This window comes from Microtus ochrogaster, linkage group LG1, assembly GCF_000317375.1.
Source record: "Microtus ochrogaster isolate Prairie Vole_2 linkage group LG1, MicOch1.0, whole genome shotgun sequence".
Classification (NCBI taxonomy): Eukaryota; Metazoa; Chordata; class Mammalia; order Rodentia; family Cricetidae; genus Microtus; species Microtus ochrogaster.
This window is the reverse complement of record NC_022027.1, coordinates 3,038,059-3,050,602: the sequence shown is the minus strand read 5'-3', so window position 1 is coordinate 3,050,602 and position 12,544 is coordinate 3,038,059. Positions and strand designations below refer to the sequence as shown.

The window sequence follows — 12,544 nt, the reverse complement described above, 5'->3', positions numbered from 1 at the left end:
TGGTAGCGTCCTAGCCTAGCTTCCTGGAGGTACCAGTTTCGACCTTACCTCTAGCAAACAAAGCACAAGGGACCTAGGAAATTCTAAGACCACTGAATTGTCTTAGAGACCACAGTGATGGGATACTGTCTTGTGGGTAGAGATGGAGTCACTCTGGGCAATCAGGGTAGGAGGGTGGCTCTGGATCTCTTGGAGTAACATCAAGTCAAATAAGGAAAGTGAGTAACAGAGTAACAGGATTGGACCTCCCTTCTGGAGGGAGTGAGGAATTTGATCAGATAAAAACAATGATCACAACCCTGTCTCACCCCTTAATCAGAGCTCAGGAGGCAGAGGCAGATTGTTTTCTGTGAGTTCAAGGCCAGCCTGGCCTACAGAGCTAGCTTCAGGGTTACACAGTGAGTGCCTCTCTCTCTTTCTCAAAAGAAAAGAATGTAGAACGAGAAAACAAAAGCAAACCTAGAAGGAACCTAGGTGCTTTTCTACCTGAGAGAGATTTGGAAGAGAAAAGGGAACAGGGGAGGGACTAGTCCAGTGTGTGTGTGTGTGTGTGTGTGTGTGTGTGTGTGTGTTGGGGGGGGGTGTCCAGGAGTGGAGTGGTGAGACCAGAGGGGGAGGGGAAGGTGGAAGTTGACCTTGATCCTCCGAATTGGGAAAAGGGGGGGGGGAAGGATGTAGCTCTATCTGAAGGGGTTGGGAGTGTGGGCTTGAGGGAGTGGGGGAGGGGCCAGTGCCTCAGGCAGCGGGGTGCAGAGCCTGGCTAAGGGGAGGAGGGGCTAGAGCAAAAAAAAATGGACAAAAAACCATATATATAAATTTTGTTCATTTGTATTGAAAGACCCCTGGTGCGGGGAGACTCTCACTCAAGTCTCGGGATAACACGACCCCCCCAGTAACTCATGAGAGACCGTCCTTGCTGCAATCACAGGAGGCTTTAATTGATGAGATGAGTTGGGAACCAGTGCACTGGGGCCCAGACTCATAACCCCTGCAGGGGAAGAGTTCGACCCCGAGTGACCGGGAGAAGGAGTTTTTAAGGGTAGAAACCACAGCCCAGTAATCCGAAAGGGGCAGGGAGGGCGTCACAGAAAGTCACAAGGGGACAACTCCCTGCCTCTCAAGATCACTCAAGGTCATAATCAGCTAGTTCTTGAAACAGAGTATTCCAAAAATATCAATGATAATCACAAGGGGGAAACTCCCTGTTTCTCAAGATTATTCTCAAGATTATAATCTAACTTTATCTTCAGCTAGTTCCTGAAACACTTAGTCACTGAACGGGCTAATCCTAGATTTTTGATTCTTCTCTTCCTGCTTGGATTTTTGGCTATTTTCTTCCTGCTGGGGGGGGGGGTCTGGATTTATCCAGGTTTTTCAGTATCAGGCAGGCTCAATTTAAAAGATTTTTGTAAGGGGGGGGGATCTCTGAATTTGAGGCCAGCCTGGTCTACAAGAGCAGTTTCAGGACAGGTAGGACTTTTAGGCAGAGAAACTCTGTCTTGAAAAGCAAACAGAAAAACAAACAAACAAACAAAAGATTGAAACTGGTCTGTGAGGAAATCAATCTAGAAAGCAAGAGGGATCTAGGAAATTCTAAGACCATTTGGCTTCTAGCTCTCTCCCTACTGTTCTGTGGAAGTTTGAGAATAATATTGTTTTGTTTGTATAATGAGGAACTTCAAAGCTGGGAAGCTCCAACTTGATCATTTATTTATTTATCTACAGACAGGGTCTTCTTATATAGCCCTGGTTGGCCCGAAACTCGCTCCCTAGCAAAGGCTGGTCTTCCCCTCACAGAGATCCATCTGCCTCTGCCTACTGAGCATTGGGATTTATGATGTGGGGTACACCCACTTGACTAGTTTATGGGGATTTGAAATTTCTTTTTTTTATGTATTTGAATAATTTGCTTGCATTTATGTTTATGCACCACCAGCTTCCTTGGTGCCTATGGAGGCCAGAAGAGGGTGTTGGAACCCCTGCAATCGGAGTGGCGATAGTCATGCACTAGTGTGGGTAGTGGGAATTGAATCCAGATTCTCCAAGAGCAGCCAGTGCTTCCAGCGGCTGAAACATCTCCCCAGCCCTCGTTTTGAGTCTTGAGGAAAGACTTTACTCTGTAATCCAGGTGGGCCTTGAATTGTGACCCCTTGCCTCAATCTCCCAAGGGCTCGGATGATAGTGTCTGATATTGCACAAATAATGGGAACGAGACCACCGGTCTATTAGCCAGAAGCAAACCTTACTCCAAACACAATGGGCTACCAAAAACTTCTAGCTGCCTAGGGCCACAGGCAAAATTCGGTCTGACGCTGTGACACTAAGAGGCCACAGCAGGAATCATACACCAGGTGGTGAGGTGAGTCAGAGGGGTTGAGTCATGGTAGATTCTAAGATTCACAACTTTTGATTACAGGGTTTTAGTTCAAGATGTTCGTAAAAGCCTGGCTATCTTACGCAGCTGCTTGCTCCTGTAACTGAAAGGAATGTAGGCCAGAGGGTCACGGAGAAGCTGCTCTTAAAGGTTTATGCTTCCTCCACAGCAGCTGACAGCTCCAATTTTCCTAGCCTATAGGCATACAACTTTTCACATTCCTGGGTTCTTCAGTAGGTTTTGTTAGTGTGAGACTGTATTAAAAGTAAGAAAATTTTTTAAATGAAGAAATAAAAAGAAATCAGTCATGGTGACGCATACTTTAATCCCAGAACTCGGGAGGCAGAGATCTCTGTGAATTCGAGGGTAGCCAGGTCTACAGAGTGAGTTCCAGCACAGACAGGGCTACAGAGAGATCCTGTCTTGAAAAATCCATAAAAAGAAAAGAAAAAAAAGAAAAAAAAAGGAAAAACGGAAGGAAAACAAGAAAAAGATAAAAAAAACAAGCCTGCGAAGTTGGGATTTGAACTGCCCGTCGTCCTGTCGTCCTCCCTCCCTCCCTCCCTCCCTCCCTCTCCAGTCCCTCCGCAGGGTTTCCCCGGGTCCCCGCTTCCGGCTGGCTGGGGCGTCCGAGGGCAACCGAGGACGTGCGTGCCCCCTTGCGTGCGTACGTGCGTGCGTCGCTCGGAGGCGGGCGAGTCCAAGGGGGCGTGGCGTGTGAGGGGTGGTGCGCGCGGCGCGGCGGGCGGAGGCTCTTGGCGCGCACCGCCTCTTGGCTCCCGGCCTCCCCCGCGCGCGCGCGCCGAGTGGTTCGATCCGACCCCCCGGCTCATTGTGCCTTCTCCTCACGCCGGCCCAAGATGGCGGCGGCGCTGGGCGTCCCGGGTCTGTGACTCCTACAAAGAAGGGAGCCGGGGGCCGCACGGGAGCGGCGGCCGAGGCGTAGGCCGGGCCGTCTGTCCTCTGCCGTCCGCCCCGCGTCCGCCCGCCCCTGCCGCCCGGCTTCCCGCCGGCGGCCCCGCCCCTCCCCCAACCGTTCGCCTAGCATGCTGCGGCGGCCGCGCGCGCCGACATGGGCGAAAAGCTGGAGCTGAGGCTCAAGTCGCCAGTGGGCGCCGAGCCCGCTGTCTACCCGTGGCCGCTGCCGGTCTACGTGAGTGTGCTGGCGGGGAGGCCGGGGGTGGGGGTCGCGGGGCTCCGGGGCTCTGGGCCGGCGGCGGGTCCTCTGCCGTTCCTGGCCCGCGCCCGCGGCTTCTGCCGTTGCCCCGACGCGGCCCGTAGCGCTATTGCGGCCGCCCGCCTGGCGCCCCGCGTCCCCGGGCGTTGCGGGCCTGAGTCCGGGGCAACGCTGTGGGCAGGGCCACGGGGACTGGGAGGTCGGGGACGTCTAGTCTCCGTTTCGGTCCTTCGTGACCTTCTCTCGTGTTGTCACCTCATGGCCCCGCACGCTGTCGTCTCTGTCTCACCCTGCTGTCTTTCCGTGTTGTCCCCTCATGTCCTCTTAGGTTGTCACCTTTGGCGTTGGTGGGCAGGGGCTAAAGGGACCTTAGGAAGTTGGGGAGGGTTGGCTGTTCACGTCATCGGGTTGTCCCCCATGTTGGTGGCACGGCGGGAGGGTTATGAAAAGTTGTTCTTTCATGTCAGTGGGCCAGGCTGGAAGGCCTTGGGATGTTGGAGAGGTTGTCACCTCAGTTTGTCCCTCGCGTGTCATCTCACGTTGGCGGAGTTGGCTGGTGAGACCATGAGGAGCCGGCCGTTGCCTCCCGTTGGTAGAGTGTCCGTAGAGGCTGTGCACGGTCGGAGAGGTTGTCTCCTCTTGATGTCGTGGCTGGAGGGGCTTGGGAAGTCTGGGAGGTTGTCCCCTTTTGTTGGTGGGTAGGGCTGATGAGACCCTGGGAAACTGGGGTGTCATCTTCTAATCCTAAGGAGCATTGGAAAACTGATAAGCAAAGTGGAAGTGCCAGAGGATGATGGGTTCTGAAGTCCAGGAGGGCCTGGGGACCTCAGCATCCTGGTCGCTGGGGATCCTGTATGGTTTTTGTTTTTTTTTTTTTTTTTTTTTTTGGTTTTTCGAGACAGGGTTTCTCTGTAGCTTTGGAGCCTGTCCTGGAACTCCCTTTGTAGACCAGGCTGGCCTCGAACTCACAGAGATCCGCCTGCCTCTGCCTCCCGAGTGCTGGGATTAAAGGCGTGCGCCACCACCGCCCGACTCCTGTATGTGTTTTGAGTAGAAAGCAAAGCATGATGTATGGGTGCTGTTGAGTCAATTTCTTTGCCTCACTGGGACCCCATGGAGTACATCTGTGCCCTGGGATGCCCTTGCAGCTGGGCCTCTGCGCCTTCCCATTGGGCAGCTGTGTGTGTCCTTGAAATTTTCTGCGTCTGCTGGGTGTGGTGGCACACCCTTCGATCCCCTCATTTGGGAGTCAGAGGCAGGCAGATCTCTCTGAGCTCCAGGATGGCCAAGGCTGTTACACAGAGAAACCCAGTCTTCAAAAAAAGAAAAAAAAATTTCCTACAGGTGTTTACTGTCAACTCCGCTGGGGTCAGCAGGATGGCCAGCCTAGATTCTTGCTGCCAAACCTGAGTTCAATCCCTCTTACATGGTGGAAGGAGAGCACCAACTCCCCCAAGTTCTCCAGCCTCCTCACGTGCACAACTGAAGGCACTTGCAACAGGCATTTAAAAATGCCTGCCTGTATGCCTGCTGGGCAGGGTGGCAAACATTGGGCAGGGGCAGAGGCAGGAGGATCTCTGAGTTTCAGGTTGGTGGCCTGTCTAGAAGGAGTCTGAGAAATTGGTGAGATTTTTCCCTCTTGTTGCTGTGACTAGGACTGTGGGAAACTGGAAAAGTTGTCCCCCAATGTTGGTGGCACCTGAAGGGGTCTCGGGAAATCTGGAGGGTTGTGTGGTGAGACTCTCTGGAAAAAAGGAAGGTAGTTGGACTTCTCAGGGCTTTTCCTCTTTGGACATAAATGTTCTGATTTAAGTCTCATCTCTTCTTTTCATCTTCAAGGGACACCATTCACTTTTCCCAGGCTACAGTTCTGTGAATTTTGGTCACTGTCACAGTTGAGGTGCAGCACACTTGAGCCACTTCCTCTGCTCCCTGCCTCTCACTTTCTTGGCTGTCACTCTGTGTCTTCTGTTGGCAGCATTTCCCAGAAAGTCCAGTGAACGATCAACAACATATAGCCTGTGACTCTGAAGAGTCACCAGGGAGAATGTGTCTGAGGCTCGCCCACCCACACTGTCTGAGGGCTTGGGATTGCCCCTGGTTTTTCTTCTTAGCTCGGTAACATCTTTTGGATAGTGAGCCAGTTTGGTGATCATTCTATTAGTCACAGGATGCCTGGGCTGGTCCAATGTTTCTTTTTCTATTATTTCTTTGGCCTTGTTATGCCGTTGTGGCTGGCTTGGAACTCACTCTGTAGCTCAGGCTGGCCTTGAACTTTCAGTGCTATCCTGCTTCTGCCTCTAGTGCTGGGGTGCGATGGACTTGCCACCCCAGCGTGCGTGCGTGCCTGAGAGAGATTAGAAGCAGTGAGTTCTAGGCACCTGCATGTGGGCTCGTCCAAGCTGAAGTAATCCCTGGGAGTACCAAGAGCTGAGTTGCTAGGTCTGTGCTGAGTGGACAGTCATCAACCTGAATTCCTAAAGTTGTCATATGAGTATGAAGGGCTAAAAAAAATATGTCACAACCCTGTTGGTGCCCCAGTGGAGTGGTGCTGCCAGTTTGCCTCTACCTTTTTCCCTGAGGATGAAGATGAATGTTCACCCAGTGACACTGGCCCACTTCCCACTCTGTGTGAATCAGGCCTTCAGTCGAGCTTGGCGGGAACTAGCTTTCCAGTGGCGGGTGGGAACGGCTTTCCAGCGCCTTTCCCTTGCTGGCCTGGACCTCACTTGCCAGGGTTGAATATGCTGGCCCAGACATCTGGCAGGCCCGTTCCAGCTGTGGTTGTCACATTGTTGTCCAAGGGCCAGCAGGTGGGGGGTGGCATTGGCTTCCACACAGCCTCAGTGGAGACAGCCACTCCATAGTGTCCTCTTCTACCCCTGTGCTCTCATGGAGATTTCTGCTCCTCAGGAAGCCATTGCCAGTGCCTGGCATACTCCACACAGTGTCAAATCTGCCATTCCAGCACCCAGGAAGTAGAGGTAGGAGGATCGGGCATTCAAGACCAGCTTTGGCTACATAGTTCAAGGGAAGCCTGCCCTACATGTATCAGATCCCCCAGTAAACAAGCAAACAGAAAATCTGTTGCCAGGTTTCCAAGGCATTGAGAGAAGGGACCATGAAGGCAATCCTGCGGTTGAGGTGGGAGTTCAGGTCTCATTGCATGCCCGCCTGCAGTCCTTCCCAGTCTGTTGTGTTTTGAGATGGGGGTGGTCTCAGCATGCCCTGACTCACCCTCCTGGCTTCCCTCAAGAGTTCGGAAGGCCAGGTGTGCGCCCCCAGGTCTGGCTTCATAATACTTTGTAAAAGCACTTACAAGCTACCTTTGGTGTCCCTGGGGACATGCACAGAAGGCAAAAAGACATTCATCATTGTAGGCTCTGGCCCTTCACAGGCAGATTAGGACTGAGTGTGACAGTCCCACACTTGAGTAAGGTGTGTCCCTGGGCAGGTGCCAGTGGCTTCTTAGAGGACAGCCTGCTGTCCACACTCAGAAATACCCAGTTTGGGGACCAGGTTTGGAGAACTGACGGGTGGGAGGGGCCATTATCCTAGCAGTTTAGGGCCCTGGGCCCTCATTGAATGACCCTTTCATCAGAAAGAATGCAGATGCCATTTCTAGTTGTTTGCTTGGCAGACAGCTTAGGTGACAAACTTGAGAGGGAGGGCCAGGGTGGCCTTCCTGTTGGTGACTCAGTAGGCCTTGTGTAGTGGCGTGTCCCTTCTAATGAGCTTGGGAGTCCAGTGGGTGGCTGGGTGAGTCGTGCTGTGAGTAGGGTGAGCCAGCCCTACTATGATTCAGAAAGCAGTTTCTGCTGCTGAGCTCCGCGGGTGAGTGTCCTGGCTAATCCCTGCTCATGTGGGCAGGAGGCAGGTTGACCTTTAGCCTGCCTGTGTGGGCTGACCTGCTCCAGAAGGGAAGGGGTGGTGACAGTGGGCTTCCCTGTGAAACACTGACTCTGCGCTTGCCTTTCAAATCCATCCTTAGGCCACTTACTCTGTTCATGAAGAGACTGGGAGCTGCTGGGGAACCCCAGCTGGGCTTCCCTGTCTGTGGAAGCACTGCCCTTTTTCAAGTTAGACCTTTTTGTTTCTTTTCTGAGGTAGTCTAATTCTGTATTCAGGGCAGTTTGGTACTTACCGAGTAGCCCAGGCTGGCTACAAACTCTGAACAGTTCTGTCTCATTCTCCCAAGTGCTGCGAATATGGCCATGAGATGTCATGCTGGCTTCAAGTTAGATATTTTATTTGAGGGTAATTATAGGTTCATGCACCCAGGAATGGTCCTGTTTCCTCACTCTTACAAAGTGAAATCCTTAGGTTAGTGAGGAACACCTCCTGTGGGATATATGACTCTTGGGCAGACTACCCAGCTGTTCTCAAGGAGGTCCTGCCCTGAACTGACACTTGGTGATATCTAGGGACATTTGTGGTTGCCACAACTGGAAGAGGGGAGGCTCTGACACTGGCTCCTGCAGAACTCGGTTCAGGGTGTCAGTGGTGTACAGAAAGACCACACACTGTTGCCTGAAGTTCGGGGGCACAGATCAGCTGCCCCATATCTCTGTTTGCTGGGGCAGTCCTGTCATCTTTTTCCAGGGTCCCCAGAATGCAAGCCAGGTTCATTGATTCCCGAACATGGTCTGGCCCTGTGCAGTACAGATGCCCACCTTGTTGCTAGCTTGATTTAGATAAACACGGGTCTGGGCTGTGTGGACACCAACTCCTCTGGGGCTGAAGTGTGAAAAGACACGGGATAGCCTCTGAGGTCCTGCACAGACTCCTCTGCTGGTAGAGTGGGCATCCCATAGGCAGGGCAGAGCTACTGGGGGAGGGAGTTTCATGCAATCTCTTTTCTTCTCCCCTCCTTCTCTTCCCCAACCCCTCTCTCTGTGTCTATGGACTCTTGACTCTGTCTTCCAGACACCTGCCTGGTTTATGTCATGTTGGGGATGGAGCCCAGCCTGTTTTATACCCTCTAAACTCAGTAAGCACCTGCCTTGCCTTTGGGAGGCCCTGGGTTTCTTCTCAGTACCCCAAACAGTTCTGTTAAGACCTGATTCACACCTAGTACAGTTCATGCATTCAAAGCGCTGGTCAGGATCTGCAGATGATTCACAGGTCAGGCTATTACAACTGCCTAGTTCTAGAACAGTCCATCACCCCTGTTCGAGCACACGAGAATATACAAATATACTTTCTGTCTCAGAATTATCTGTTCTGATGTCTCCTTTTGTAGAGCTCCACACTATGACCTTATTGTGCGCGCTTGTGCGTGCGTGCGTGCGTGTGTGTTGTGCTGGCTTGCAGTGTTTGAGTTTGGGGAGGTTCCAGGTCTAAGGTAAGGACTTATTTTAACTTCCTCTTAGGATGGAGTGACAGGCTAAGAACTGGTGTGGCACCAGAGTTGATAGGGCATTTATATGCACCAGGTGGTTTTAAATTTACTGTGCACAGGTATGCACTGTGGAGTGTAGAGGCTAGAAGAGGTTGCCATGTGTCCTCTGTCACCATCTTCCTTTGAGACTGGGCCTTTTGCTAGACATGATGATTGAGCCTTCTCAGTTAGGCTGGAAGTTAGCAAATTCTAGTACCCAGTCTCCACACCCCATCTGGGCTACAGGTGCTTTCAGGGTGCCTAACTTCTTACTGTCCTTTCTGACTGTAGAGCAAGTGCTTTGAGTTCTTGACCTCTCTACAGTTTTCCTGTGCCAGGTACTTGTAGCTGCCAGGGTGCAAGGTGCCCATCTCGCTGTTGTCTGGGCAGGGCTGCTTGCCTTTCCCTCAGTACTTGTCTCAACTCTCCTAAAACAAGGGTAACTGAGCCCCTATCCTTTCCCTCACACCCTGAGGGAGAAGTGGCCTGCAGCAAGAAGGTGTCCTGGTGGTGAACATGCAGTCACTCTTAGCAAGTGACTCACCTATGTCACTTGATAGGCCTGGATAGGTGGTGCCACTCCCCTTGAAGACTGTAGAGGCCAGCTTGGCATGAACTATTCAGCAGAAGCCCTTCTGCCTGCAGGGCTGGCAGCTGGCACAGCTGGACAGACTTTCTGTGGCCTCATCTCTGTCCTTGTAGTTGAGCAAGGACACTTGTCCTCCTGTGGGCCTATGAATCCCCATCTCTCCTGCCTTCAGGAAGGCAGGCAGTAGGAAGCTCAGTGTTTCAGTAAGTGCTGTGAATGTGCCCCTTTGTGGACTTTAGAGTTTCAGGGTCAAGTCTTAAAAAAAATGTTTTCCAGGCTGGGTATATCTGGTTCCAGCTGCTTGGGAGGGTGGGGCAGGAAGATTGTTGAGCCCTTGAGTTGGAGGCCAGCCTGGATAGCATTGTGGGACTCCCACTCCAAAGCTAACAGATAAGTTATGTACTGAACTCCCTTCTTTCTATGTATGATGTCTGGAATGTGGTGCGATTCTTGGGGCAGCCCACCAGACAGCCTGTGTATGTCATATCTCCATGGGCTTTCCTACTGATCTCCTTCCTCCTGTGAGGTACAGTGTTTAGGACCATGTGGGACACCAAGGACGTTTGGTGTTGCACATCTGACTGAGCTGCTCATCTAGAACCAGGATCTTTAGTCCCCCTTCATGTGGGACCATGTTTGCTAATGTCTGAGGTCACACTCTTCAGGCTTCTCTGCAGGATGCATGCTTCTGGTTTGCCTGTTGGGCTTTCTTCTGGTCATGTTCTATCTCCCTCAGGCTGGGATGGGATGTTGACTAACTCCTTTTTTTTGTTTTTTTTGTTTTTTTTTTTTTTTTGTTTTTCGAGACAGGGTTTCTCTGTGGTTTTGGAGCCTGTCCTGGAACTAGCTCTTGTAGACCAGGCTGGTCTCGAACTCACAGAGATCCGCCTACCTCTGCCTCCTGAGTGCTGGGATTAAAGGCGTGTGCCACCACCGCCCGGCCGTTGACTAATTCCTTTGTGCTGATCCTTGAACACAGCCCTGTGTGATGCTCCTGCCCCTCTTGCCCTTGTGCAGGCTGTGCTCTGTCTGGCTCTGTTGGTCATTTTGCCTTTCGTCTGAGCAGCTGATAGTCACTGGGGGGAGCAAGTCCAGGAGAAGGTTTGGAACAGCCTCTGACAGCTTGCTGTGTAACTCCTGCTGTGATGTTATTTGGGGAACCACATAAGAGTGGTTCATCCTTGCCTTCCCCCAGAGACAGGGTTTCCTTCTCTGTGTGGCCCTAGCTGTCCTGGAACTCACAAATGTTGACTAGGCTGGCCTTGAACTATAGGCCTGCCTCTGCCTCCCAAATTCTAGGATTAAAGGCGTGTGCCACCATGTCCAGCTTCACTTGGACGTCTTGTGGAAGAATCGGACTATTGTGTTGGTGAGAAGAGTATGGTTGGCACATGTCAGTGACTTCAGCAGCACTCAGGAGGCCAGGGCAGGATTAGGCATTTCAGGCTAGTCTAGTCTACATGGATAATCCTGCTTACAAATCCAAAAAGGACTGAAATTGCCCAGTAGGTGACCTTCCTAGTGTTCACAAGATTCAGGGCTCCATCCCTAACCCTGGGAAAGAGAAAAAGATAAAAATGGGTTGGCCAGGGCTGGAGAGATGGCTCAGAGGGTAAAAGCATTGCCTGCTCTTCCAAAGGCCCTGAGTTCAATTCCCAGCAACCACATGGTGGCTCACAACCCTCTGTAATGGGATCTGGTGCCCTCTTCTGGCCTGCAGACATACACACAGACAGAATATTGTATATATAATAAATAAATAAAAATATTTAAAAAAATGGGTTGGCCAGCCAGCAGTGAATTCCTGATGTTGTGTTAGATGTGGTAACCAGTGGAGGATGACTGGTAGGGGCTGTCCCTGTATAGTATAAAGAGATCAGCACCTCTCAGAAACCCAGGCTTTTGGGGTTGTGCCCAGAATACTACTCCCTTCCCAGGTGGTTGCATGCCTATCCTTTCCTAGAGACCAATGAATAGCCAGGGTGTAGCCATAGCCGAACAGAATCTGCCTCTTAGTTTGCACAGCTCAGGATTGTCTGTGCACATGGTAGGCCCCAACAAACAATAGTGCTTGGTCCTCGGTACTTGGGAAGCGTCAAGAACCCTACAAGGGCTGGGCAGTGGTGGTGCACTCCTTAAATCCCGGCACTTGGGAAGCAGAGGCAGGCAGATCTCTGAGTTTTAGGCTAGTCTGGGCTACAGAGTGAGTTCCAGGACAGCTAGGGCTACACAGAGAAACCCTGTCTCAAAAAACCAAGTGAAACAAAAATCCTACAAGGTAATCCCAACACTTGGTGCCAGCACTTTGGAGGTGGAGGCAGAAGAACCTTGAGACTCAGAAAACCAAGGGCTGGGTTGGAGCATAGTGTTGGAAACTTGAAGAGCGTGAGCAAGGCTGTGAGTGATCAGGCTGGCTGCAGAATCCCTAGCTTCCTGCCTGAGCCTTCTGAGTACACAGGCCTGCACCAGTGTTCCTGTGTTGGCTGAAATCTAGGGCCTTATGCATGGCAGGTGAGCATCTGCTGTTGAGGCGCATCCCTCCAGACCTCTGTTGAGGGCCATAGAAGGAAGACCAGCAGTGTGTCGCCCTAGCAGAGTGGATTCCTCCCTTCCACTCCCCATTCTTCCTTTTTTTTTTCTTTTAATTTTAGTTTGTTTTTGTTGTTGTTTGAAAACAGAGTTTCTTTGAGTACCTGCTCTGGCTGGGCTAGTCTCAAAATCACAGAGATCTATCTAGGTTAGCCCTAGTCACCATGCCCAACCTGTCCCCGTCCCCTCCTTTCGATAGTCTTTCTTATTCCAGGCCAGCCTTGAGCTCCACGCAGCTCAGTAGACCTTGAATTCCCAGTCCACCTGCCTGCACCATTCAGAGTGCTAGGGGGACAGGGTGTGCCACGAGATCAGGCTTTGTTTTGTAACCTTGCTACCAGACATTTCTTTTTCCTTTCATTTTTTTAAAAATTTAATGCGACGGGCGGTGGTGGCGCACGCCTTTAATCCCAGCACTTGGGAGGCAGAGGCAGG

At 51.7% G+C, this 12,544-nt stretch overlaps 1 protein-coding gene across 3 annotated transcripts in view; it reads left to right on the top strand.

Annotated features, from left to right (window-relative positions):
- Positions 1-2,979: 2,979 nt before the first annotated feature.
- Dot1l (DOT1 like histone lysine methyltransferase) overlaps positions 2,980-12,544 on the top strand; it is a 44,195-nt gene continuing 34,630 nt past the window's right edge. For all 3 annotated transcript variants that reach the window (XM_026785176.1, XM_005359030.2, XM_005359031.2), the window contains exon 1: positions 2,980-3,527. In XM_026785176.1, coding sequence (XP_026640977.1) covers positions 3,447-3,527 — 81 coding nt within the window. In that variant the 5' untranslated portion in view covers positions 2,980-3,446. The remainder of the gene's footprint in view (positions 3,528-12,544) is intronic.